At 40.8% G+C, this 23,732-nt stretch overlaps 1 protein-coding gene across 1 annotated transcript in view; it reads left to right on the forward strand.

Moving 5' to 3' along the window:
- Positions 1–23,732, forward strand: part of RFTN1 (raftlin, lipid raft linker 1) — a 271,732-nt gene that overhangs the window by 73,990 nt on the left and 174,010 nt on the right. Inside the window, exon 2 of the mRNA XM_007937384.2 lies at positions 11,812–11,998. Coding sequence (XP_007935575.1) covers positions 11,812–11,998 — 187 coding nt within the window. The remainder of the gene's footprint in view (positions 1–11,811; positions 11,999–23,732) is intronic.

A 23,732-nucleotide genomic window follows, 5' to 3' on the forward strand; every position in this document is an offset into this window, starting at 1 on the left:
AGTCAAATGCCTTAGGCACTACACTACCAGGCCAGTGTCACATACCTGCAAAAATGTCCTTGAAGACTGCTATAAATTATGATGGTGAAGGAATGGAATGGAATTGCAAACTCTTTAAAACATAATTGCTGATGTCTTTATCGTGTCTTACCAGTGCTGAGTACAGATCACGGATAGGAAAAATATAACGTATCCATCTGCCACAGTTGTTGAATTTTCCAGTTCAGACATTGCAACTTACCAGTTCTTGGTGTTGGGACACATAGTGTTGAAAATGAAAGTGGAATTACTTACCAGAGTTAAAGATGAAGAGATTTCCTATCAGAATCAAGATTTCTGACTTCGTGAAAGTAAGAATTTGAAGTTCTGACACCACTGGGCCTATGTTGCCTGCCTGGTGATCACTGGCTAGAGAATAAGCTGCTGTCTTCTGGGTGGGCAGGGCCTCGGTGGTGTCCCCTGGCCTAGATGTCTTGTTTATCTCCATGGCCGCTGGATCCCCAGGTTCCTGGCCTTGGAATATGTGCCAGGCCCTCTACAGGTCTGGGTAGGAGATGAAAAGCCAGCCAGAGAACTGTCTTTGGATTCTAGAGGGACAAAGTCCCTGATATGGGGTAAAGACATGGAGTATGGGCACACAAAGGACTTCCAGCCTGGACAGAGCCTGCAGTCTGATAACTGTAGATAAAAACTATGGAACATGACAGGTTAGAAGGCAGAGAGACAAGTATGATCTTCAAATGCAAGTTTGGCTACCCAGGGAGTCATTTTCTCACCCTGGAGAGTCATAATGGCTGGGACAGCCTCATCAGTGTCCCTCATGTTGAGAAGAATAAGAAGAGTTATAATAAGCAATTTTAACTTATGACCACATGGCTTACATGGTTCAGTCCTGGTGTGAGGCCTAGGTAAAAGCCCAGGAAGCCAAGTAATTTCAAAAGACCCTGAGGGTTTTCCTTACAGCACTCCTCAGGGATGAAGGAGACCCCTCATCCCCAACAATACTTCCTAACACCCCCCCACACACACACACACACACTTACTCTCTCACCACTGTGCCAGCATCTCTGATCTAGAACTCCGTAGAAAACTCCTCACTCCCAGAAGATGCTTAGAATCCCCACTAGGCATAAGGCTTGAAGTGCTTAATTGAGTAATATTTTTAGTGCACTGATCTGAAATCCATGTCTTCTGCATGGATGTTAAGGGGTATAAGTGGGGATGGGGATTGATCCCCTAGGATAGCAGGGATTTTTATGCTGTAGTGCCTAAGGCATTTGACTGCTAACTAGAAGGCTGGCGGTTCAAACCCACCAGCCACTCCTCAGAAGGAAGACTGGGCAATCTACTTTTGTAGTGATACCGCTTCGGAAACCCAAGAAGGGTCGCTGTGAGTCAGATCTGACTCAATGGCAGCGAGAGAGAGTGATACTGGCAGCAGATTATTTTCCTGTGTCCATCTATCTCTCCACCTATCTGTCTGTCTGCCTCCCCACCCACCTGCACATGTGGTTGCTCCTTATTTCTACTTCGGTTCTGCTTTGGGGGAACTCTTTCGGTTCACATTGAAAACATTTATGGATAACAGGACATGATCTGCTTACTCAGAAGCTGGTACTTTAGTCTCCAGATTTAAATAATAAACTTGTTGCATTTTAAAGTTGGAGACTCCTTTAAGAGTTACCCACCCAGGGCCTTCATTTTATAAACAAGGAACCCAAGAGATGGGGAGGGAGTTATATGACTGGCCCAGAATTACATAATTTGTAAACAAAACCAGGCAAATGTTACAAAACAAAAATAGTGGAGAGGTTACTCCTGGGGGGGGGGGGGGGGTAGACAAACAGACTAAGAGGGATATCCATCCAAACAGATATGTCATTTTTTCATTTATTTCTTTAGTGGTAACGTTGGCATGTTGGTCACTTTACAACAACTAACTTTTTTTTTTTAAGGTTAAAGTTCAAATAGACATATGAAATTCAGGCTTTGACTCATATTTACTGTAAGAGAATGTTTTTTTTTTTAATTATTATTATTGTCATGATTGTTGTTGTTGTTATGTGCCGTCGAGTCGGCCCTGACTCATAGCGACCCCTCCTTGGGTTTCCGAGGCAGTATCACTACAGAAGTAGGATTGCCCAACCTTCCTTCCCAGGAGTGGCTGGTGGGTTTGAACCGCCAGCCGTCTGGTTAGCAGGCAAGTGTCTTAGCCACTATGCTACCAGAGCTCCATGATAAGATTGCTAAGATTCATTTTTGTTTTTAACCATGAAGCTAAACTTACTTTGACAGCATGCATACCAAAAATTAAAGCCATAAAATTGCTGAGTTGTGACAGGCGATGCAACTCTAGATTTCAAGATGAAAATTTAAAATGTTTTATCTTTTACTTAGGAAGCATTTAACTATGAAGTGCTTAATTGAGTAATATTTTTAGTGCACTGATCTGAAATCCATATCTTCTACATGGATGTTAAGAGGTATAAGTGGGGATGGGGATCAATTTGTTGGCCCACCCATAATGTCATCACCATGCCCAGCTCATCATCTCCTGACCCAGCTCCCCACTCACCACTGCTGCCACCACTGGGTGTGAGTGTGCAGAATTGTATCCTTTATATCCACGTTGTTGTTATTAGGTGCCATCAAATGAATTCTGACACATAGTGACCCCATGTGACAGAGTAGAAATGCTCCATAGTGTTTTCTTGGGTATAATCTTTACGGAAGCAGATTGCCAGGCCCTTGTGCCCCAGAGCTGCTGGTGAGTTAGAACTGTCAGTGTTGCACCACCAGGGCTCCCTTTTAATCTCACGACTACTCTATAATATCAAGCAGACCGGTGGTTCTTTCTCTGTTTCATACAACGAGACTGGGTGTTCACTTGCCTAGGCTTTAGAGCTAGTGAGGAGCATAGCTGATATTAGAATCCCAAGTCTTCTAGACATATTGACTGCTTTTATTTTTTATTACAGTGTTATGCATTAGAGGAAACTAATACCTCGTATGAATTATCAAAATCTTCGTAAAGGTTTATTTTATTACAAGCAATAAGAGTTTGAAATCCCAGAAAAGTTTGTAAGACTGGCTGAGTTTGAGCTCTGATAGTTGATGACTTACAGATGGTCTTTATATGCAGTTCTTGCAAAGAAAAATAACAATCAAACCCATTGCCACCTCAAATTCCAACTCACAGAGACTGTTTAAGACAGAGTAGAACTGCCCTCATAGGGTTTTCCAAGCGTGTAATCTTTACAGAAGCAGACTGCCACATTTTTCTCCCACGGAGCAGCTGGTGGGTTTGAACTGCTGACCTTTTGGTTAGCAGCAGAACACTTAACCACTTGCACCACTAGGGATCCTTTTAGCAAAGAAGAGGGCATTTTAGTGCTACATAACATTTTTAGCTTTGGTCTGTATGATGGAATTACCCTTCAGAAAGGCTTACACTCCCATCAAAAGTCCATTCAGTTTTTCAAAAAAAGCAACCAGTGTCTGTGCCACATGGGCTTATACCCTTTTGGTTCAGTAGCTTCGTAACTTCTGCACAGCAGAGACCTGCACAACCTATATACAGGCCCACTCTTGACATCTTTAGGACCTGGGAGAAGAGTACAAATAGAGGCCTTGTGCCTGGGCCAGGAATGGGGTGAGGCAAGCAAGGCAACATTTTATATAAAGACAGGTTCAGAAACAGTTCGGGGCTAAGCCAAATTGTAGCTCGAGGCAAAAGGAAAATTACTAATCCTACCCTTATTTAAAATTTTGATATTTTGTTCATCATGGATTTTTTTTCTTGCATTAATTTTTTTTAACATACTGCATTTAAATATTATTTATCTTGATGACTAAGTTTTTGGTGCCCCTTAAATTTTGCACTGGGGATGAGTGAGGCACTAACTTCACCCTGGTCAGCTCTGCTTTGGGCCAGGGGTGTGTTCATAGGTGTTACCGTCCACCCTCAGTACAGACTGAGGAAAAAGCCTGTGCAGTCCTCCGTGGTGGGCCTGTTTGGGCAGGGAGTTCCAGAGTCTTGATGATACAGAGTGAGGTCTGGGAGTTGGGGCACAAGTCACACATAGGCACAGACCCTTAGGTCTACAGTTTCCTTGAATGTGGAAAGGAGCATGGTTGGAGGAAGACTGAAGACATCCCGTCTATAGCAGTGGTTCTCAGCATCAGAAGCATCTGGAGGGCTGTGAGAACATGGATCTCTGGGCATTGTTCCAGATTCTGATGTAGCAAGACTGGGATGGGGCCAAGATTTTGCATCTCTAATAAGATACCAGAAGGCTGGCAGTTCAAACCCGCTAGCCACTCCTCAGAAGGAAGGTTGGGCACTACTTCCGTAGTGTTACCGCCTCAGGAACCCAAGGAGGGGTCATTATGAGTCAGGTGTGACTCGATGGCACATAACAACAACAGCAATAAGATACCAGGTGAGGCTGTTGCTCCTGGACTGGGGGTCATGCTCTGAGGTCTCCTGCCCTAAAATGTGGGGTCTAGGGCAGGGGCTTCCCTTGCCTGGGTCGAAGGAGTGGCTTGTGAGATCCTTTGGCAGCTTCCCTGCAGGGGGAACAAAGTGCAGCACCTGTTCTTTACCAGCCTCACCTTTAGAATTTGTGTCCAGAATGAACCCTCCAAGGAAAAGATGGCATACTTTTCTGCTTTCCTGACCAGTCTCACATCTGTCACTGTTATTAATGGAAATTTTCTCCAGGATGCTAGATGCTTTCTTTAGAGTGAATCATCACTATAGATTTTTTTTTCCTGTAAATTCTTACATGATGTATGGAAATGAGAACTACAATAGCTGATGATACATAAAATTCTTACGTACTCCTAGATTTTATTTTTAAATTTATTTTTTAAATAATACATTGTTTTTAAAAACACCTTAAAATTTTAAATAACATTGTTTTGCATATAAAGAATGAAACAAAAATATCCCATAAACCGACCACTCAAATGACCCTGTTGATGATAATAGTACAGTAAGTACAAAATAAAATAAAAATGACCTTTCTGTCCTCCCTTCCCTACTCCAGTTCTTCTCTCCAATGTTGTTCTTGTAATTTTTCTTCCCAAATAATATTTTTTATTTATATCTCACATTCTTCTAATTTTTTTCAGAAGGGTTATCATACAATAAACATTGCTAGGTACCTGGATTTTTAACTCAGTAATGTATCTTAAAGGAGCCCTGGTGACACAGTGGTTAAAGCACATGGCTGCTAACCAAAAGGTCAGTAGTTTGAACCCACCAGCAGTTCTGCAGGATAAAGATGAGGCAGTCTATTTCCATAGAAATTACAGCCTTGGAAACCCTATAGGGCAGTTCTATTCTGTCCTATAGGGTCACTGTGAGTTGGAATCAAGTTGACAGCAATGGTTAATGTATCTTAGACATTTCTATCCGAGATATATCAGATTTACTTTAATTTTCTTAAAAGTTCATAGGGTTTCATCACTGGGCTACCCAATGTTTAGTCCTCCAATAAAGAAGTCTTTGGTTTGAAGTTTTTGATATTACAAACAACTCTGTAGTGAATATCTTTGTCCATGTATCTTGTAAAGCATTAATGAGTCCAGATACAGGAGTAATGCCCAGCAGTGGGGCTGCTGGACAAAGGGTATGTGCATTTTTAGGGTTGAAGCCAAATACCACCTTGCCCTCAAAAAAAGTTTACTCCTACCAACCACGAGGGGCATGCCTGTTTCCCCAACATCTTTGCCCACAGTGAATAGCATAAAAGTAAAAACAAACAAACAAAAAAAAAAACCTATTGTTATAACAATAATAAAAATATGAAGTAACTAGGATTAAGCTTGATAAAACTTTCATATGCTCCTGTGGGAACCAAAAGAAGGCTTAAATAAATGGAGAGTTATATCATGTTCTTGGAAAGGAATTTGCAACATCATGAATATTTCTATTCCCCTCAATTAAGCTATAACTTGAACACGAGCCAATAAAAATATCAACATGATTTTTGGGGGGGATAGAGGGACTCAACAAGCTGATTTAAAAAGCCACTTGGAAAAACAAACAAGAATATACAGGAAGTTTCAGAAAATAAACAGGGAGATAGGAAGATTAAGGAAATAGTCTGGTCAGATATTAAAATGTACTATGAAATGAAAATAGTTAAAATTGTGTTGTACTGGTACATGAATAGATAGATTAGTGGATCATGGTCATAAACTTAAATCCATTCGGGAATATAATTTATGGTAAAGGTAGTATCTCAAATCAATGAAAAATGGATAAATCTTGGGCAGTGTGTTGAATTCATATTCCATGCTTTATACCACCAGATAAATTCCAAATGGATCAAGGGGGTTATATGCAAAAAATGAAATATGTATTACAAGAAATAACAGGAGAATTGGTTTATAATCTCAGGTTTTTCTGCTATGACATGAAACTCAAAGGCTATAGAGGAAAAGATTGATAAATCCAACTTCATAAAAAAATGTTTCTGTCAAAAGCCACCTTGATAAAGTCATAAGAAAACAACAAATTGGGGAAAGATGTTTGCAACTGGTATCACAAAGGGAGCTAAATTTCCTGATGGTGTTGTTATGTGCCGTCGAGTTGGCCCCGACTCATAGCAACTCCTCCTTGGGTTTCTGAGGCGGTGGTATCACTACGAAAGTAGATTGTCCAACCTTCCTTCCGAGGAGTGGGTTTTGAACCGCCAGCCTTCTGGTTAGCAGTCAAGTGCCTTAGGCACTATCCTGATACATAAAAAAAAAAGGGGGGGGGCCATAAATGACCCAGTAGAGAAGTTGCCAGTGGTAGTGAACAGTTCACAGAAAAGGACAGACAGAAAGCATTTAAACATGAAGGGTTTAATAAGAGAAAATATGAATTATATAATAAAACAAATACAGATTATAACTTTTACCACTTACGAGATTAGCCAAGATAAAAAAATTTTAGTAACACACTTTTTGACTAGGGCATAGAAAAAGAAACATTCTTGTCAGTCACTGATGAGAGATGAGTCTGTACTACTACTTCTTTTTTTTTTTTTTGAATCTGTACTACTTCTATAGAGGAAATCTGGCAATGCCTGAAAAAATTACAAATGCATATATATCTTTAACCCAGAAACTCCACATCTAGAAATTCATTATTTATTTATTTATTTAATTTTTCTGATTGTGCTTTAGGTGCAAGTTTACAGAGCCGAGTTTGTTTTACATTCAACATTATGTGTGTATTTAGCTATTCGTTTTTAGAAATTCATTTTTTAGATATGCTACATGTGCACACATGTGAAATCATGTAGGGGCTATATTTTCCATTGCAGCATTGCTCACCAGAGCAAACGTTTGAATAATCTATGGTACATTACACAATGGCATACTGTGCATCTGTTAAAAAAAAAAAAAAAAAACAAGGGAGAAGGGCTTTGTGTACTGATCTAGAAAGGTCCCTAATAAAAAATGTTCTGTTAATTGATAAAAAGCCAGGTGTGTAATGTTATTCTACCATTTGTGTAAAGCTGGTAGGAGTGTTTAATAGAGACCTATTTACTTGTGTGTGACTTTAGAGATTGCTAATATGTATATAAAAACTGAATAGTATTGATTACTTCTAAGCAGGTAAACTGGGAGGCAGAGGATAGGGCTGGGGTAAAGCCTTCACTGTGTACTGTTTCACTTTTGAACCTTGTCTATCTTTCCCCAAAATAAGTAAATTTAAAATTTAACTTTTAAAATAATTTGATGATGTTGTTGTTGTTGTTGTTAGGTGCCGTCGAGTCGGCTCCAACTCATAGTGACCCTATATGTACAACAGAACAAAATACTTCCTGGTCCTGTGCCAGCCTCACAGTCCTTGCTATACCTGGGCCCATCATTGTAGCCACTGTGTCAATCCATCTCTTTGAGGGTCTTCCCCTTTTTTGCAGACCTTTCACTTTACCAAGCATGATATCTTTCTGCAGGGAATAGTCCCTTCTAACATGACCAAAGTAGGTGAGATGAAGTCTGACCATTCTCGCTTCCAAGGAGCATTGCATCTGCACTTCTTCCAGGACAGATTTGTTTGTTCTGGCAGTCCATGGTACTTTCAGTATTCTTCACCAACATCACAACTCAAAAGCAGCAACTCTTCTTCGGTCTTCCTTATTCATTGTCCAGCTTTCACATGCATATGCGGCAGTTGAAAATACTATGGCTTGGGTTAGGCACACCTTAGTGTTCAAAGAGATATCTTTGTTCTTCAGCACTTGAAAGAAGTCTTTTGCAGCAGATTTGCTCAGGGCAATACTATGTCTGATTTCTTGACTGCTTCTTCCATTAGTGTTGATTGTGAAACAAAGTAATATGAAGTCTTTGACATCTTCAGTCTTTTCTCCATTTATTGTGATGCTGCTTATTGGTCCAGTTGTGAGGGTTTTCATTTTCTTTATGTTGAGGTGTAATCCATACTGCAGACTGTAGTCTTTATCATCATCAGTAAGTGCTTCTGGTCATCTTCACTTTCAGCAAGTTTGTGTCATCTGCATATTGCAGGTTGTTAAAGAGTCTTTCTCCAGTCTTCATGCCACAATCTTCTTCATATAGTCCAGCTTCTCAGATTATTTGCTCAGCATACAGATTGAATATGTATGGTGAAAGAATACAACCCTGACACACTCCCTTTCTGATCATAAACCATGCAGTATCCCCTTGTCTGTTTGAATGACAGCCTCCTAGTTTATGTACAGGTTCCTCATGAGCACAATTAAGAGTTCTGGAATTCCCCATTTTTTCTCAGTGTTATCCATAATTTGTTATGATCCACACAATCAAATGCTTTTGCATAGTCAGTAAAACAAGTAAACATCTCTCTGGTATTCTTTGCTTTCAGCCAATATCTATCTGACATCAGCAATGATATCCCATGTCCCACATCCTCTTCTGAATCCAGCTTGCATTTCTGGAAGTTCCCTGCCAATATACTACTGCAACCATTTTTTAATTATCTTCAGTAAGATTTTACTTGTGTGCAATATTAATGATATTGTTTGATAATTTCCACATTCTGTTGGGTCACCTTTCTTTGCAGTGGGTACAAATATGGATCTCTTCCAGTCAGCTGACCAGGTAGCTATCTTCCAAATTTCTTGGCATAAATGGGTAAGTGCCTCTAATGCAGCATCTGTTTGTTGAAACATCTCAATGGATATTCTGTCAATTGTTGGAGCCTTGTTTTTTGCTAATTCCTTCAATGCAGCTTCAACTTTTCCTTCAGTATCATTGGTTCTTGATCATATGCCACCTCCTGAAATGGATGAACATTGACCAATTCTTTTTGGTACAGTGACTCTGTATATTCCTTCCATCATCTTTTGTTGTTTCCTGCATCAGACAATATTTTCCCATAGAATCTTTCAATATTGCAACATGAGGCTTGAATTTTTTCCTCAGTTCTTTTAGCTTGGAAAATGCCAAACATGTTCTTCCCTTTTGGTTTTCTAACTCCAGGTCTTTGCATATTTCATTATAATAATTGACTTTGTCTGCTTGAACTGCTCTTTGAAATCTTCTGTTCAGTTCTTTTATCTTATCGTTTCTTCCATTTGCTTTAGCTATTCTCCGTTCAAGGAGCTCTGGTGGCATAGTGCCTAAGGCATTTGACTGCTAACCAAAAGGCTGGCAGTTCAAACCCATGAGCCACTCCTTAGAAGGAAGGTTGGGCAATCTACTCCCATAGTGATACCACCTCAGAAACCCAAAGAGGGATCACTATGAGTCAGATCTGATGCGACAACAGTGAGTTTTTGAGTTTTATTCTCCATTCAAGGGCAAATTTCAGAGTCTCTTCTGACATCCATTTTGGTCTTCTTCCTGGCCTTTTTAATGAAATAACTTTTTACTTTCTTCATGGATGATGATCTTGATGTCATCCCACAGTTCCTCTGGTTTTCGGTCATTGGTATTCAATGCATCAAACCTATTCTTCAAATGGTCTCTAAATTCAAGTGGGATATCATCAAGGTCATATTTTGGGTTTCATGGACTTATTTTAATTGTCTTCAGCTTCAATTTGAGCTTGTATCACCAGCAACTCATGGTCTGTTCCACAGTCAGCTGCTGGCCTTGTTTTGCCTGAAGATATTGAACTTCTCCATCTCCTCTTTCCACAAATGTAGTCGATCTGATTCCTGTATATTTCATCTGGTGAAGTCCACATGTATAGCCACCACTTATGTTGTTGAAAAAAGATCTTTGCAATGAGTAAGTCCTTGGGTTTTGCAAAATTCTATCATGCGATCTCTGGCATCATTTGTATCACTAAAGCCATATTTTCCAACTACTGGTGATTCTTCTTTGTTTACAACTTTTGCATTCTAATCACCAGTAATAATCAATACATCTTGATTGCATGTTGGTGAATTTCAGACCACAGAAGTTGCTAAAAATCTTCAGTTTCCCTGTGTTTGGCTTTGGTGGTGAGTGCATGAATTTGAATAATAGTAGTATTAACTGGCCTTCCTTGTAAGCATATGGATATTATCCTATCACTGATACCATTGTACTTCAGGATACATCTTGAAACATTTGTTGTGATGATGAATGCCTCACCATTTCCTCTTCAATTTGTCATTCCTGGCATAGTAGATCATATGATTGTCTGGTTCAAAATGGCCAAAAACAATCTATTTCAGCTCACTAATGCCTAGGATATCAATCTTTATATGTTCCATTTCATTTTTGACAGCTTCCAGTTTTCCCAGATTCATATTTCCTACCTTCCATATACCAATTATTAATGGATGTTTGAAGCTGTATCTTCCCATTTTGAGTCATGCCACATCAGCAAATGCAGGTCCCAAAAGCTTTACTCCATCCACATCATTAAGGTCAACTCTACTTTGAGGAGGCAGCTCTTCAACAGTCCTATTTGAGTGCCTTCTGACCTGAGGGGCTCATCTTCCAACAGTGTATTGGACAGTGTTTCAGGACTACTCATAAAGTTTTCCAGTATATATCAGAAAGTGTTTCACTGCTATTCATAAGGTTTGCACTGGCCAATTCTTTGAGAAGTGGATGACCTCTTCCTTCTTCCCAGTCTTAGTCTGGAAGTCCCACTGAAACCTGTCCACCAAGGGTGACTTTGCTGGTATTTGAAATACTGGTGGCATAGCCTCCAGCCTCATAGCTATATGCAAGCCACCACAGTACAACAAACTGAGAGACAAGTGGTGGAAATAATTTAATAGGTGAAAAATATTTATTTATTGTTTCTATATACATAGTTCTAATGTTGAGTTAATTTGAGTGTCTTTTCAAATATTGATTAGCCTTTTACATTTTTTAGGCAATTGCTTATTCTTATACTTGCCCCATCCCCCCCTTTTAGTGATTTCTTTTTGCAAATTAAGGTAATTAGCCCTATTTCTTTAATGTCACAGGAATTTTGGTCTAGTCCTTCTTTATGCTATTTTTGTCACCTGTAATTTTATATTTGCCTGTAGTCTTTCTTTTTCCTCCTTCCTTCTATTTTTCCTCCCTCCCTTCCTGCTTCCTTTCCTTGTCTCCTTCAGATGGAAATGGCTTCTCCATTATGGTCTCTGAGAAGACTGATTCTAGATTTAAGAATCCAGTTAAAATGCCTTTGAATGTATGGGAAAATGACAAGCTCATTTATAATTTGAGAACAGTCGTTAAAAGGGGAAAAAAACTCAGTTTTTAACAAGAGGTGAACTAGAGGATCCTTCTTTTGGACAAGGAGAAAAGGCTTGCTTGGGTGGGGTACCAGGTGGCTCCTAGGAGACTCTGCTGAGCCTCTCCTTTCTCTCCTCCCAGCGGAGCTCCCAAGGTCCTCAGCGGTGAGGCTGGCTTCCCTGCGGGACCTGCCTGCCCAGCTCTTGGAGCTCTACCAGCAGGGCTTCTCACTGGCTGCCCTGCACCCCTTCGTGCAGCCGACCCATGAGCGAGAGAAGACACCCCTTGAGCACATCTTCAGGGCCATCCTGGTCAAGAAAACTGAAAGGTAAGGCATTTGTGCAGAGGATGGTTAGCATCCTGCTGTGGCTGGTGCGTTGAACAGGGGGACCTCTGAAATTGCATACTGTTTCATTGCCCTCAGACAGGTAAGGAAAAAAGCTAGACGACCAGAGGATTTTGTACTGACTTGCAAGGTAAACCAAACGCCAAGCCCGACTGCATAAGTAGAGTCCCATTTTACATTCTTTCCCTCCTTTAATTTATTGGATTAAACTCAGCTAGAAAAATGTGTTCTCTGAAGAGATGTACTCCCAGAATGATGCAGCTAGTAAAAGTATAATGCTGTTAATCTGAGAATTATAGCCACAAAGTACATTAATTTTTTAAAAGTCTGGCTCAGTGGTTAAGTGAAAGTTTGGTGGTTCTTGGAGAAAGATGAGGCAGTCTTGGAAACCCTATGGGGCAATTCTCCTCCATCCTATAGGGTTGCTATGAGTTAGAACTGACTTGATGACAGTGGATTTGTCTGTTGCTATGTGCCAGGCTTTGTAATATCATTTTATCCTCATACTCAGCCCATGAATGCTGTCTATCATGGCAGTAGGTTTTTTTTTGTTTTGTTTTGTTTTTAATGGAGCAGCACTTCTGTAACTTTAATGTTCCTGGGAATCTCCTGGGAATATTGGTAGAGTGAAAAGTTTTAGTAGTCTGGGGTGCGGCCTGAGAATCTACATTGTTAACACATTCCTAAGTGATGTTGACACTGCTGGTTGTCCCCACACTTTGAGTAGCAGGAGTTTAGAGGACCTAACTTGGAAGGAAGATGGGGCAATCTACTTCCATAGTGATACTCCCTCCGAAAACCAAGGAGGGGTCGCTATGAGTTGAGTCTGACTCGATGGCACATAACAACAACAACTCTTATGTGACTCCATGCTTGATACTCCGTATCACATTGGGAATTGCCATTTGCCTCACAGGGAGAATTCTGAGACCAGAGAAGGTGAGACAACACAGCACTGGAAGAACATAAGGTTCCCAGCTGAGGACTTGTGTTATGGGTTGCATTTGCCTTCTAGTAAGTGCTATACTATGGGGGCACACTGGGGGATCTTTCTTGGCCTCCATTGTTTAGTTGATACAGTGAAAGACTGGGACTAAATGATTCCCAGGACCTGTTCCAATTCTAAATGTATCTGATGGGGTAAGGTGGGCAAGGAAGCCCCTCTTCAAATAGGAACCTCTGCTTCTGGAAAGAATACATTACAAGCCAGCGATGGAGTTTGGATGCCAAATGGAAGTTTCTTACTTCTATTGAGGGCAGGGTGTGCACATATTAACTTACTTTCTGGAAGAGGAAAATGAATAAAGCTATTAAAATGAGACACTGGTGTAAGATTATGAACCACTCCCTTGGAGGGTTTTCAAGAAAGGAAGATGTCAGTCGTCCTGGGTTTGAGTTCAGTCTAGTCCATAGTTGGGCAGCTGCCTGGATGACTTTAATGAACATTCCAGCTCTCAGCTCCTTGAAAAACAGATACCAGAGAAAGAAATTCTTTGGAGAGCTTTTCAGCTATCAATTGAAAGTGCCTTAAAAAAAAAAAAAAAAATCCAGCAAATATTTGGTAATTTACCATGTAGAATAAACAAAGATGAATAAGAGAATTTCGCTTGCTTCCATCTCCTATAATATTGGGTGGGAGGAGTGATGAAGATGGTGGAAAACAAGGTTATTATAAAATATAATTTAAAGTACAAGTGTATTCTCTCCTAGGAAATTCAATAACCATATGTTTTTCCTTCATGAAGATAAGACCTCACACTTTTAAAACAAAACAACAAAGGTTACTACAGTACAGTTTCTTATCAGGAAGGAGTTTAAGTACTAAAAACAAAGGAACCTTATATGGTTAATTTTTAATAAGGGTAGTTACAATGACATTTTTCACAAAGTCTGCCTATGTTCTGACAATGATAGATGTCGTTAAATGAAATGATTTACCTCTCAGAAAGGAAGAAAATACCTGGTGAATATTTTCCCAGTGTACCACATGGAAGAAGATGTAGGCTTAGATAAGCTTTCTAGATTGCTATCAGTCCAAAGCAAGTTTATTAGCAAGAATCATTTTGGGATGATGACTTGAAACTTGGATATCAACCTTAATGTGTTTGAAAGATAAATATATAGTTTTTAGGAAATAATTGTCCTTTAGGGTCTGCAGCAGGACCAGGGAAAGTAAATAAAATAACCATACAAGCCTGCATTCACTCATTCATTAATTCATTCATGCATTCATTCATCTACAGACACTTGTTGTACTATGTGGAAGGTATTGTGCTAGGAGCTCTGCTTGATGGGACAGTAGAGAGTACAGGGGTGAGCCTAATTGGGCATGGAGCCTGGCTTCCTGATACCTGTAGTGTAATTGAGAAAATAAGGCCAGGGGAATTTAGAAAAAGGAGAGGTCACTTCTTGCTGTAAAAAACGTCAAGGAAACGTTTCTTGGTTGGAAGGAGCCTTTAGCTGGAGCCTGGTTGATTTTGGGTGAACGTAAGTGTAATGCGCTTGAGGAGGGAAGGGTTTCAGTTCTATCATAAAATGTTTTCTAATGGAGTGTCATAGATTGAATTGTGTCCCCTCAAAATATGTGTCAACATGGCTGGACCATGATTCTTAGTGGTTTGGCAGTTTGTAATGATGTCATTTGCCAGTTATATAATGATATAATCATCTCCCATGATGTGAGCTGATGTGATCAGTCCATCAGTTGTAAGGAAATCAGGGTGGGATGCAGCACCCTTACTTAGGTCACAGCACTAATCCAATGTAAGGGGGGTTTCCCTGGGGTGTGGCCTACGTCATCTTTTATCTTAAACAAAAAAGAGAGAGAGATAAAAGGAGAGAGAAGTGAGCAGAGAAGAAGGCATCTGACTGCCATCAAGAAAGAAGAGCTAGGGACAGAGCACATCCTTAGAGCCTGGGTTTCCTGCCTTGAGAACCTCCTAGACCCAGGGAAGGATTGATGCCAAGACACATGGAGATCTCCAAGGAATGACAGGCCCACAGATGGTGAAAGGAGACCAGGACCTTTCCCTAAAACAAAAAGAGAGAAAAAACCTTCCTCTAGAGCTTGTGCTCTGCGTGAGGACTGCTAGTCTCCTAAGCTGTGAGAGAATAACTTTCTGTTTGTTACAGCTACCTACTTGTGGTGTTTCTGTTATAGCAGCACTAGATAACCAAGACAGGAGCTCTGGTAGCGTAGTGCCTAAGGCACTTGATTGCTAACCAGAAGGCTGGCGGTTCAAACCCACCAGCCACTCCGCAGAAGGAAGATGGGGCAATCTATTTCCATAGTAATACTGCCTCAGAAACCCACGCAGGGGTCGCTATGAGTCAGGTCCGACTTGATGGCACATAACAACAACAACAACAAGATAACCACGACACAGAGTTTGGGTAATTTGTGAGCTTCTTTAACAGTCTAACTGAATTATTTATAAAATTATTTATAAATGAGTCATTTCAAATGCTCAGTGCAGTATCATTCTTGGAGGCCTCTACCATTTTGACAAATTTCCCTTAAATCTATGAAAAATTGTTGATCTTTTCTTTTGAAAATTCTGAAAACTGCCATTTCATTTTAAGACATCAGGTTAAACCACAAATATAACTTAAAATTGTTCTTGATTCTAAGTGTAGTGAATTTAGTCAAAGCCAGTTACTTTGAAAACCCCTCAGGAATGAATAGCCGAATATGAAATACCAAGTAGAAATAATTTGTATTTCCTTTTTTCAACTCTTTCTTTGAAACACTTAGTGACTTTTAACAGACAATATGGTTGCATTCACTTTGAATTCTAAGTATAGTTAGGTTGTCCTTCATTTTTTTCAGGCAGTTTTCCTTAGAATGAGTTGCTAGAGATCTCAAAAATTGATGGCTTAAGATAAGGCAGTTATTAAAACGTCAGTTCTGGTGTTTCATATGTGTGGATTTAATTCTAGGTCATTTTATAGCTTTCAATGTAAGTACAAAAATGCATTGTCCTGTTCCATTTTGCAGCTGTTAAATTGGTGTCGTTCACACATAGAGCTAGTTCAGGGTGTCATTGATATGTGTTTCATCACTAAGGGGTTGAGGCCATTTGGGTCCTGGTCTCCTGGGATAGTGCCTTATATGATACAGGGGACCAGGACATTTGTGAACTCTGTAGACATTTATCATGTGCCTTTTGGCCACTCTGCAAGGTCCAGTTAGGCCTGGGGTTGGGGGTATGGCACACAGAGGAGCTACAGCTTACACCAGGGGTAAATTCTAAAACCCTATGGAAGGTAGGGGAGCTCTGGTAGCATAGTGCCTAAAGCACTTGACTGCAAACCAGAAGGCTGGTGGTTCAAACCCACCAGCGACTCCTTGGAAGGAAGATGGGGCAATCTACTTCTGTAGTGATACTGCCTCGGAAACCCAAGGAGGGGTCGCTATGAGTCAGGTCTGATTTGACAGCACATAACAACAACAACAACATGGAAGGTAGAAGGAGCTCTAGGTAGCACAGTGACAAAGGCATCTGACTTCTAACCAGAAGATTGGTGGTTCAAATCCACCAGCCACTCTGCAGAAGCAAGACTGGGCACTCTGCTTCTGTAAAGCTTTACCACCTCAGAAACGCAATGGGGCTCGCTGTGAGTTAGAATTGACTAGATGGCAGTGGGTTTGATTTTGGGTTTTTTTATGGAACGCAGAAGGTATGTACAGCAAAATGTGCAAAAACCATAACCCATGTAAGGTGTAAACTTGTTAGATGAAAATTGCAAGTATTTTCCAATAAAATGACCAATAGAAAAGTAGTATAATCTAATATGTATACAATACTGCATTACCACTAACACCAAACACCAAGCTACAGATAAATGCATGGACAGGTGAAAAGATCAGGTGGGAGTTGGCAAATAGGAATGTACCCTAGACCAATGATAGATTTAGCTGAAGATAACCTTGCATAGATACTAGTGAAACAAAATAACCACAATCATTGCAGAGGCAACAGAAGACAGAGTTGGAATAATTCCTCAGAGACAGCCAAACACTTTGGAAGAGAGACTCACTGGGCCTGCTGCCTTAGGACCATGGTATTGGGGGACACCAGGCTCAATTGGCACAACATAATACATAAAAATCTTGTTCCACAGCCTACATTGGTGAGTAGTGATTGGAGTCTTAAAAGCTTTCAAGCGACCATCTAAGATGCAGCTAATGGTCTCCTCTCGTTTGAAGCAAAGAAGAGGGAAGAACATCAAGGACATTTGGAAACAGTTAGTCCAAGGATATGATAGACCTCGAGACTAGAAGAACTAGATGGTGCCCGGCTACCAATGCCAACTCCTCAGGAAGGGATCAAAACTGGAGATCTTGGAGAGAGTGGGAGGAAAAACATGGAACAAAATTCAAAAACACCATAATGACCAGAATTACTGGTCAGATGGTGTCTGGTGGGACCACCAAGACTATGGCCCTGGGATGCACTTTGGGCCTGGGATAAGACTTACTCCTAAGGAGCAGCTCTCAGCCCAACAGTAGAAAGATTTACATGCAGATCACCCAACCCAGAGTGACGCACCCACCTACTCTACGGAGATACAACCCTTAGAACAATTGGCCATGGGGCACCAGAGGGGCAGCATTCACATGGAGGGAAAGCTGAACAAACAGGAGTGCATAGTTAAGAAGGGCACAGGGAGGGAGTATCACAGGGAAGGGAGTGGGGGAGTGGGTTAGGGTTGGGGATGGCAGTCAGGGAGTGAAACCAAATGTACACGAACAGTTGAATGTAAAACAAATTCTGCTCTTTAAATTTGCACCTAAAGCACAATTAAAAAAAAAAAAAGAAAAGAAAAGTAGTATACTGTACTCTGTCAAAGGCTCAAAACTTATGAGACCCAGAGAAAGCAAGGTAGTTCCACTGAGTTCCCACTTTCACAGATTTCACTATATAATCAAAATTGCCCTTGAAAATCTCTTTAATTGCCTAGGAAATGTAATGCTGTAGATCAGATTGCTGTTTCCAAAAATGAAACCCTGGGGAAGTAAGTGTGTTTGGGTTTATAGTCAGTGCTCATCTGAATTACACCTAGGGTGCTTGCACTGGAGAGGCATTTGTGTGAACTGAGGTTGAGGGAGCAGATGATTCACTTCTCTCTTCTTACATCCATTCTGGGGCACATCTTCCTATTGAATAGAATAACTGTTATCATTTTAAACAGTAAACATTCCTCCCTTTTAGTTGACTCTCTCTAAGATGCACATGGACGATGTAACTTCATGAGGCAAAAATGACTGTGAGGAGCTTTCAGATCTCAAGAAAGTCATCTATGAAATCAAAAACAAAACCCATTACCATCGAGTTGATCTGGACTCATGACAAACCCATGTGATGGTGTAGAATTGCTCAATAGGGTTTTCTTGGCTGTAATGTTTATAGCCACCACTCATCTGTCAGTTTGTCCTACTATGGTGGCTTGTGTGTTGCTGTGATTCTGGAAGCTATACCAGTATTTCAAATGCCAGCAAGGTCACCCATGGTAGACAGGTTTCAGTGGAGCTTCCAGACTAAGACAGACTAGGAAAAAGGACGTGACCAGGTGCACTTCTGAAAATAATTAGCCATTGGAAACATTATGAATACCAGGGAAACATAGTCTGATATAGTACTAGAAGATGAGCCCATCAAGTTGGAAGACACTCAAAATATGAGTAGAATCAACCTTAATGACATGGATGGAGTAGAACTTTGGGGACTTTCATTTACTAATGTGGCTCAAAACAAGAAGAAAAAGCTGAGAACATTCATTAATAATCAGAACATGGAATGTACAGAGTATGAATCTAGGAAAATTGGAAGTTGTAAAAACTGAAATGAAATGCATAAAGATCAATATCCTAGGCATTGGTGAGCTGAAATGGACTGGTATTGGCCATTTTGAATCAGACAATCATATGATTTACTATGCCAGGAATGACAGATTGAAGAGGAATGGCATCACGTTCATTGTCAAAAAGAACATTTCAAGATCTATCCTGAAGCACAATGCTGTCAGTGACAGGATAATATCCATATACCTCCAAGGAAGACCAGTCAATGCTCCTATTATTCAAATTTACGCACCAATCACTAAAGCCAAAGATGAAGAAATTGAAGATTTTTACCAACTTCTGCAGTCTAAAATTGATCAAATGTGTAATCATGATGTATTGATAATTACTGGTGATTGGAATGCAAAAGTTCAAAACAAAGAAGAGGCAACACTAGTTGGAAAATACGGCTTTGGTGACAGAAATGACACTGGAGATTGTGTGATAGAATTTCACACAGCCAAAACTTACTCATTGCAAATACCATTTTTCAATAACATAAACGATGACTGTCTAAGTTAGTTCTCTAGTGCTGCTATAATAGAAATACCACAAATGGATGGCTTTAACAAACAAATTAACTTTCTTACAACTTAAGAGGCTAGAAGTGTGAGTTCAGAATGCCAGTTCTAGGGGAAGATTTTTTCTCTCTCTGTCTCTTGTCCCTAGGAGGATCCCAGTTCAGGGACCCTGGGTCCGAAGGATGTGCTGCATGCCTGGCTCCTCCTTGACGGTAGCAGGTCTCTGTTTGCTCTCTCTCCTTTCGTCTATTGTAAGACAAAAGATGTTGTAGGCCTCATACCAGGGAAGCTCCCCTTATATCAGATTAGGGCTTTGATGGGACTGAAGGTGTTGCAGCCCACCCTTAATCTTAATCCTTACACCTGATTGGTTTATTTACATCTGTACCACGTTACATCATTACATAACTTCTAAGCCACTGAGAATCATGGCCCAGGCAAGTTGACATAAATTTTGAGGGGACACAATTCAATCCATGACAGTGACTATACATGTGAATATTGCCAGATGGAATACACAGGGATCAAATAGACTACATCTGTGGAAAGAGACAATGGAGAAGCTCAATATCATGAGTCGGCTCCAACTCATAGTGACCCATGTACAACAGAACAAAACACTGGTCCTGTGCCAGTCTCATAATCCATGCTATACCTGAGCCCATCATTGCACCCACTGTATCAATCCATCTCGTTGAGGGTCTTCCCTTTTTTTACTGACGCTACACTTTACTAAGCATGATTGTGTGTGTGTGTGTGTGTGTGTGTGTATGCAAAGTATGTTAATACCCAGCTAAATCTATGAGTTTTGGTTTTGGTTTTCACCTGTCACCTGGAATTTGTTGATGGGGTGGTTTAGAGTAGGAAGCTTTGTGACTCTCATTTGCTTTGGGTCTGGAATGATGGGTAGATCTGAACGAGGGGAGAAGTAGTGGGAAGAGCATATAAGACAGCAAGACCAGTCCAGGAGAGCCTGGAGCTTGTGAAAGTAGCCTTGGCCCAGATGTGGGCTAATGGAGCACAGGGTTCTAGGGAAAAGAGAGAAAAAAGGCAGGAGGAGCCTGTGTGCCTAGAAAGCTCTGATGATCTAGCTAAGAAGTTTGGACTCTTCACCCTGAAGTCAGTAGAGAACCGTTGCAATTGTTTTGTTTTAAAGTAGAGCAGCAACCATTACAAGTGCTGGGTTTTTGGAAGCTTAATCTGACATATTAGAGAAAGAAAATGGAGGCTGAGAAAATGTGGCATTAGTTGTGGTGAGAGATGATCAGCAGCAACAGCAGATTGTAGTAAGAAGGTTAAGGAAGGTGTAGGTCTGAGCTGTGTTAGGTAGGAAGAAATGTTGGGTTTAATGCTTGACTAGAAAGAGACAGCATAAAGAAGGGGAAAAACCAAAATATGAGCAAGCTTTCTACCCTCAGTGGCTGGGAGGATCAAGTGGAAGAAGATGGGCAGGAGGGGGTGGGTATTGGGAAGGTGGGGATGTCTTGGGTCAGGCTCTTTCCCACAGGCAGATTCTGAGAGCAAGATTCACATGCAAGTGACAAGGAAGGGGAGGAAGCCAAGCAAAGGCTCAATCTCAGCACAGCCTGATTCTCCAGGGAGCTGTAGAGCTTAAGTTACACCTCTGGGTTTGCCCACCGTTAGGCTGGGGGGACTGGCTTTCAGATTCCTGTACATATGAGTCACTTGCCATTCACTGTCCCGGTCTAGGAGGCATCCAGGTGCAGCAGCTGCAGTAGCCTAAGAAGACTGCAGGTATAAGCCATGAGGGATACGTGTAGAAGCTGGGGATGAACCTATAGAATTGGTCAAGAGGATGGAAGGGGATGTGGGTGGAGCACTGACAGCATTCACCACAAGGAAGGGTGTCAGCAGGATCAATTTGGCTGCATTGTGTCTGAAGTGTTTGCTGGATAGATGTCCATTGGGAAGTGTCCATTACAAGGTATCCGTCAGTCTGGAACCTGGGAGAGTAGTCAAAGCTGGAGGTGGGGCTCTGGAGGCTGTGTGTGAAGCCTTGATGAGCCCCTGAGAACTGAGCCGACTTCTGTGTCTGTCGACTTAGCCAAGGCTGTCGAGATTGTTGTTTTCTATACCTGATTCGTCTAGTGATTCTTAGAAGAGATGCATTGGGTTGGTAAGAGCTATGCAAAGTGAGTTGCTTCTTTTCAAATTGACCATATGCTTGAAGTCTGAGAAATTTTTCCTCCCAGACTGTATCAGCAAGTTGTATTCCCAAGTACTTATGGGCAGTACAGATTGCTGGGTGAATCAGCTCTGGTGTCAAGTGGTACAGAGAAAGACAATTCTTTTTGGTTTCTTGTTGTTTTATTTCCAGGAAACTAGATCTCAGAGAGTACTCACCCATTACCCTCTGCCCCTTTTTCAGAGCCTAGAATCTGAAATCCTGAACAATTCTGCCTTTATTCTAAGGCAGGGCTGGCAAACTCAAATGGCTACGGGGGCCAGGCTCCTTGAGAGGGGACCACGGAATCGGGGAACTAGTGCCTCAGGTCTCTCTGTACCATTATTGCCAACTTAGTCATCAGAGAAGTTCATTTTTTTCAAGAGAAAGGAGAACTCTGGTTTCATGTGAGAATTTCACCCTTTTTAAATGTTGACTCAGTTTTCTATTGAAATGATTTTGTAGTCCTAATCCACCTCACTGGTTACTATCTTGTAACCTCTAAGATTTCTATGTGATGCTTACTTCAGGGGAGCTAATTATAGGAACTCTGAGCTGTCTGTTCTCCCTCTCACACTCAGCAACCAGTGGATTCCTCAGACTCTCTTGGACTGTTGCTTATATGTCTACCCATCCCTGCCTCCACCTCTTGCTAAATCTTTCATCCCAGGTGCTGAGTAGATGTTGTTCAATAGAATTCTCCTGAATTGAGTGGAATAAAGCCATGCCATGATCATTCACTAAAGGACCATGCATTTATTAGGAAATGAGTCATCTTTGGTTTGCATTTTATCCAGTACAGAAGTATATCCTCTATAATGCATGCACGCAGCATGGACCCCAAGAAATTGCATGCACAAGTTCAGAAACATTCAGAATCTTTTTTCATTGCCAAAATAATAGTGATTTGCCACAGTGTATATATGTCTTTTTCACTGTTCTTTAAAAAAAAAAAAAAAAAACCAAAGGATGGCCTTCAAAGAAAACGAAATCTTCCAGGACCTTAAATGGTGTACAAATGCATTACATTGCCCTTTTTTATAGCACACAAGATGAGACGAACATTTTCTTTGGCATTTGAAAAGGGCAAAATTGGGAAGATACAAAATTATATTGGAACGAAAAAGAAAAATCTTTTCAAAATTATGGTCAAGAGTGTCCTCTTTAAGTGATCTTTTTCTCTCTTCATGTTTAATTTTTTTCTCATACTTTGATGCTTGGGAGAATTATAGGGATTCTAGAAAGAGGTTTTAAAATTAAAAGAAAAACACATGGAATGGTAGCACCTGGCCAGTGTGTGCCCTAGAAAATTCTGAGGCTGAGGCTGAGGCTGGAGCTCCGCCCTGGACTGTGCTGATTGTTTCAATCACACATGGGGAAGAAAAGCAATGCTGGGCTTAGCCCTGATAGATAGATATGTGTTAGTGAGATTCAGAAACCCCACAGCCGATTTATTCCTAGTGAACAGAAATGGAGGAAGATAGATTCAAAGCTGTCTTTTCTTAAGACAGTGAAAGTGTTTGTGTAGCATGGAGGTCATTATTTTGGATTCAGATATGGAAAGGGCCTCCCCTTGGCTTGCAACTGCACCTTGTTTCTGACGTGATATATCTCTCATTAGTTTCCTTGAGCTTTCCTGAGGTGTTTGGAGAACTTGATTAGGTCTCTGGGGCTGCCACCATACCCCCAGCGGAGCTGTCCAGCATCACTGAAGACTTCTTTAATTTATTCCTCTTATTTTCCCATCTCACTCTGGAGTGACACCCTTTTTTAGTGTGTTGACGTTTCAAGATTCATTGTTAATTATCGTGTTTGCACTTCCCAATCCAATATGTCGGTGTAAAGCCACATTCTCTTGAGGAAAAAGAGTTTTGTTTTGTTTTTTCCCAATCCATACACCTAAATGTCTTGCCAGGGTATTCTTCTCTCCCTCCAAAGCATCACCCTTTATCCCAGTGGGGAGAACAAAAAAGACATACATTGTTCGCAGGAGAGCACTTTTTTTTTTTCTTCTTCTCCTGTTTTTATAGCTGTCTTTGATTGCCTGTGTCTTTCCCCACAAGTTTTATTATTTATTTATTTATTTGTCTCCTCTGAGAGAGACCATTAGCATACTAGTGATTTTCACACTTTCCCCAGAAGTATTTTGGAATGGCAGAGAACAGC

The sequence above is a fragment of the Orycteropus afer genome, unplaced genomic scaffold, assembly GCF_000298275.1.
Source record: "Orycteropus afer afer isolate SDZICR_OR568_19922 unplaced genomic scaffold, OryAfe1.0 scaffold00003, whole genome shotgun sequence".
NCBI lineage: Eukaryota > Metazoa > Chordata > Mammalia > Tubulidentata > Orycteropodidae > Orycteropus > Orycteropus afer.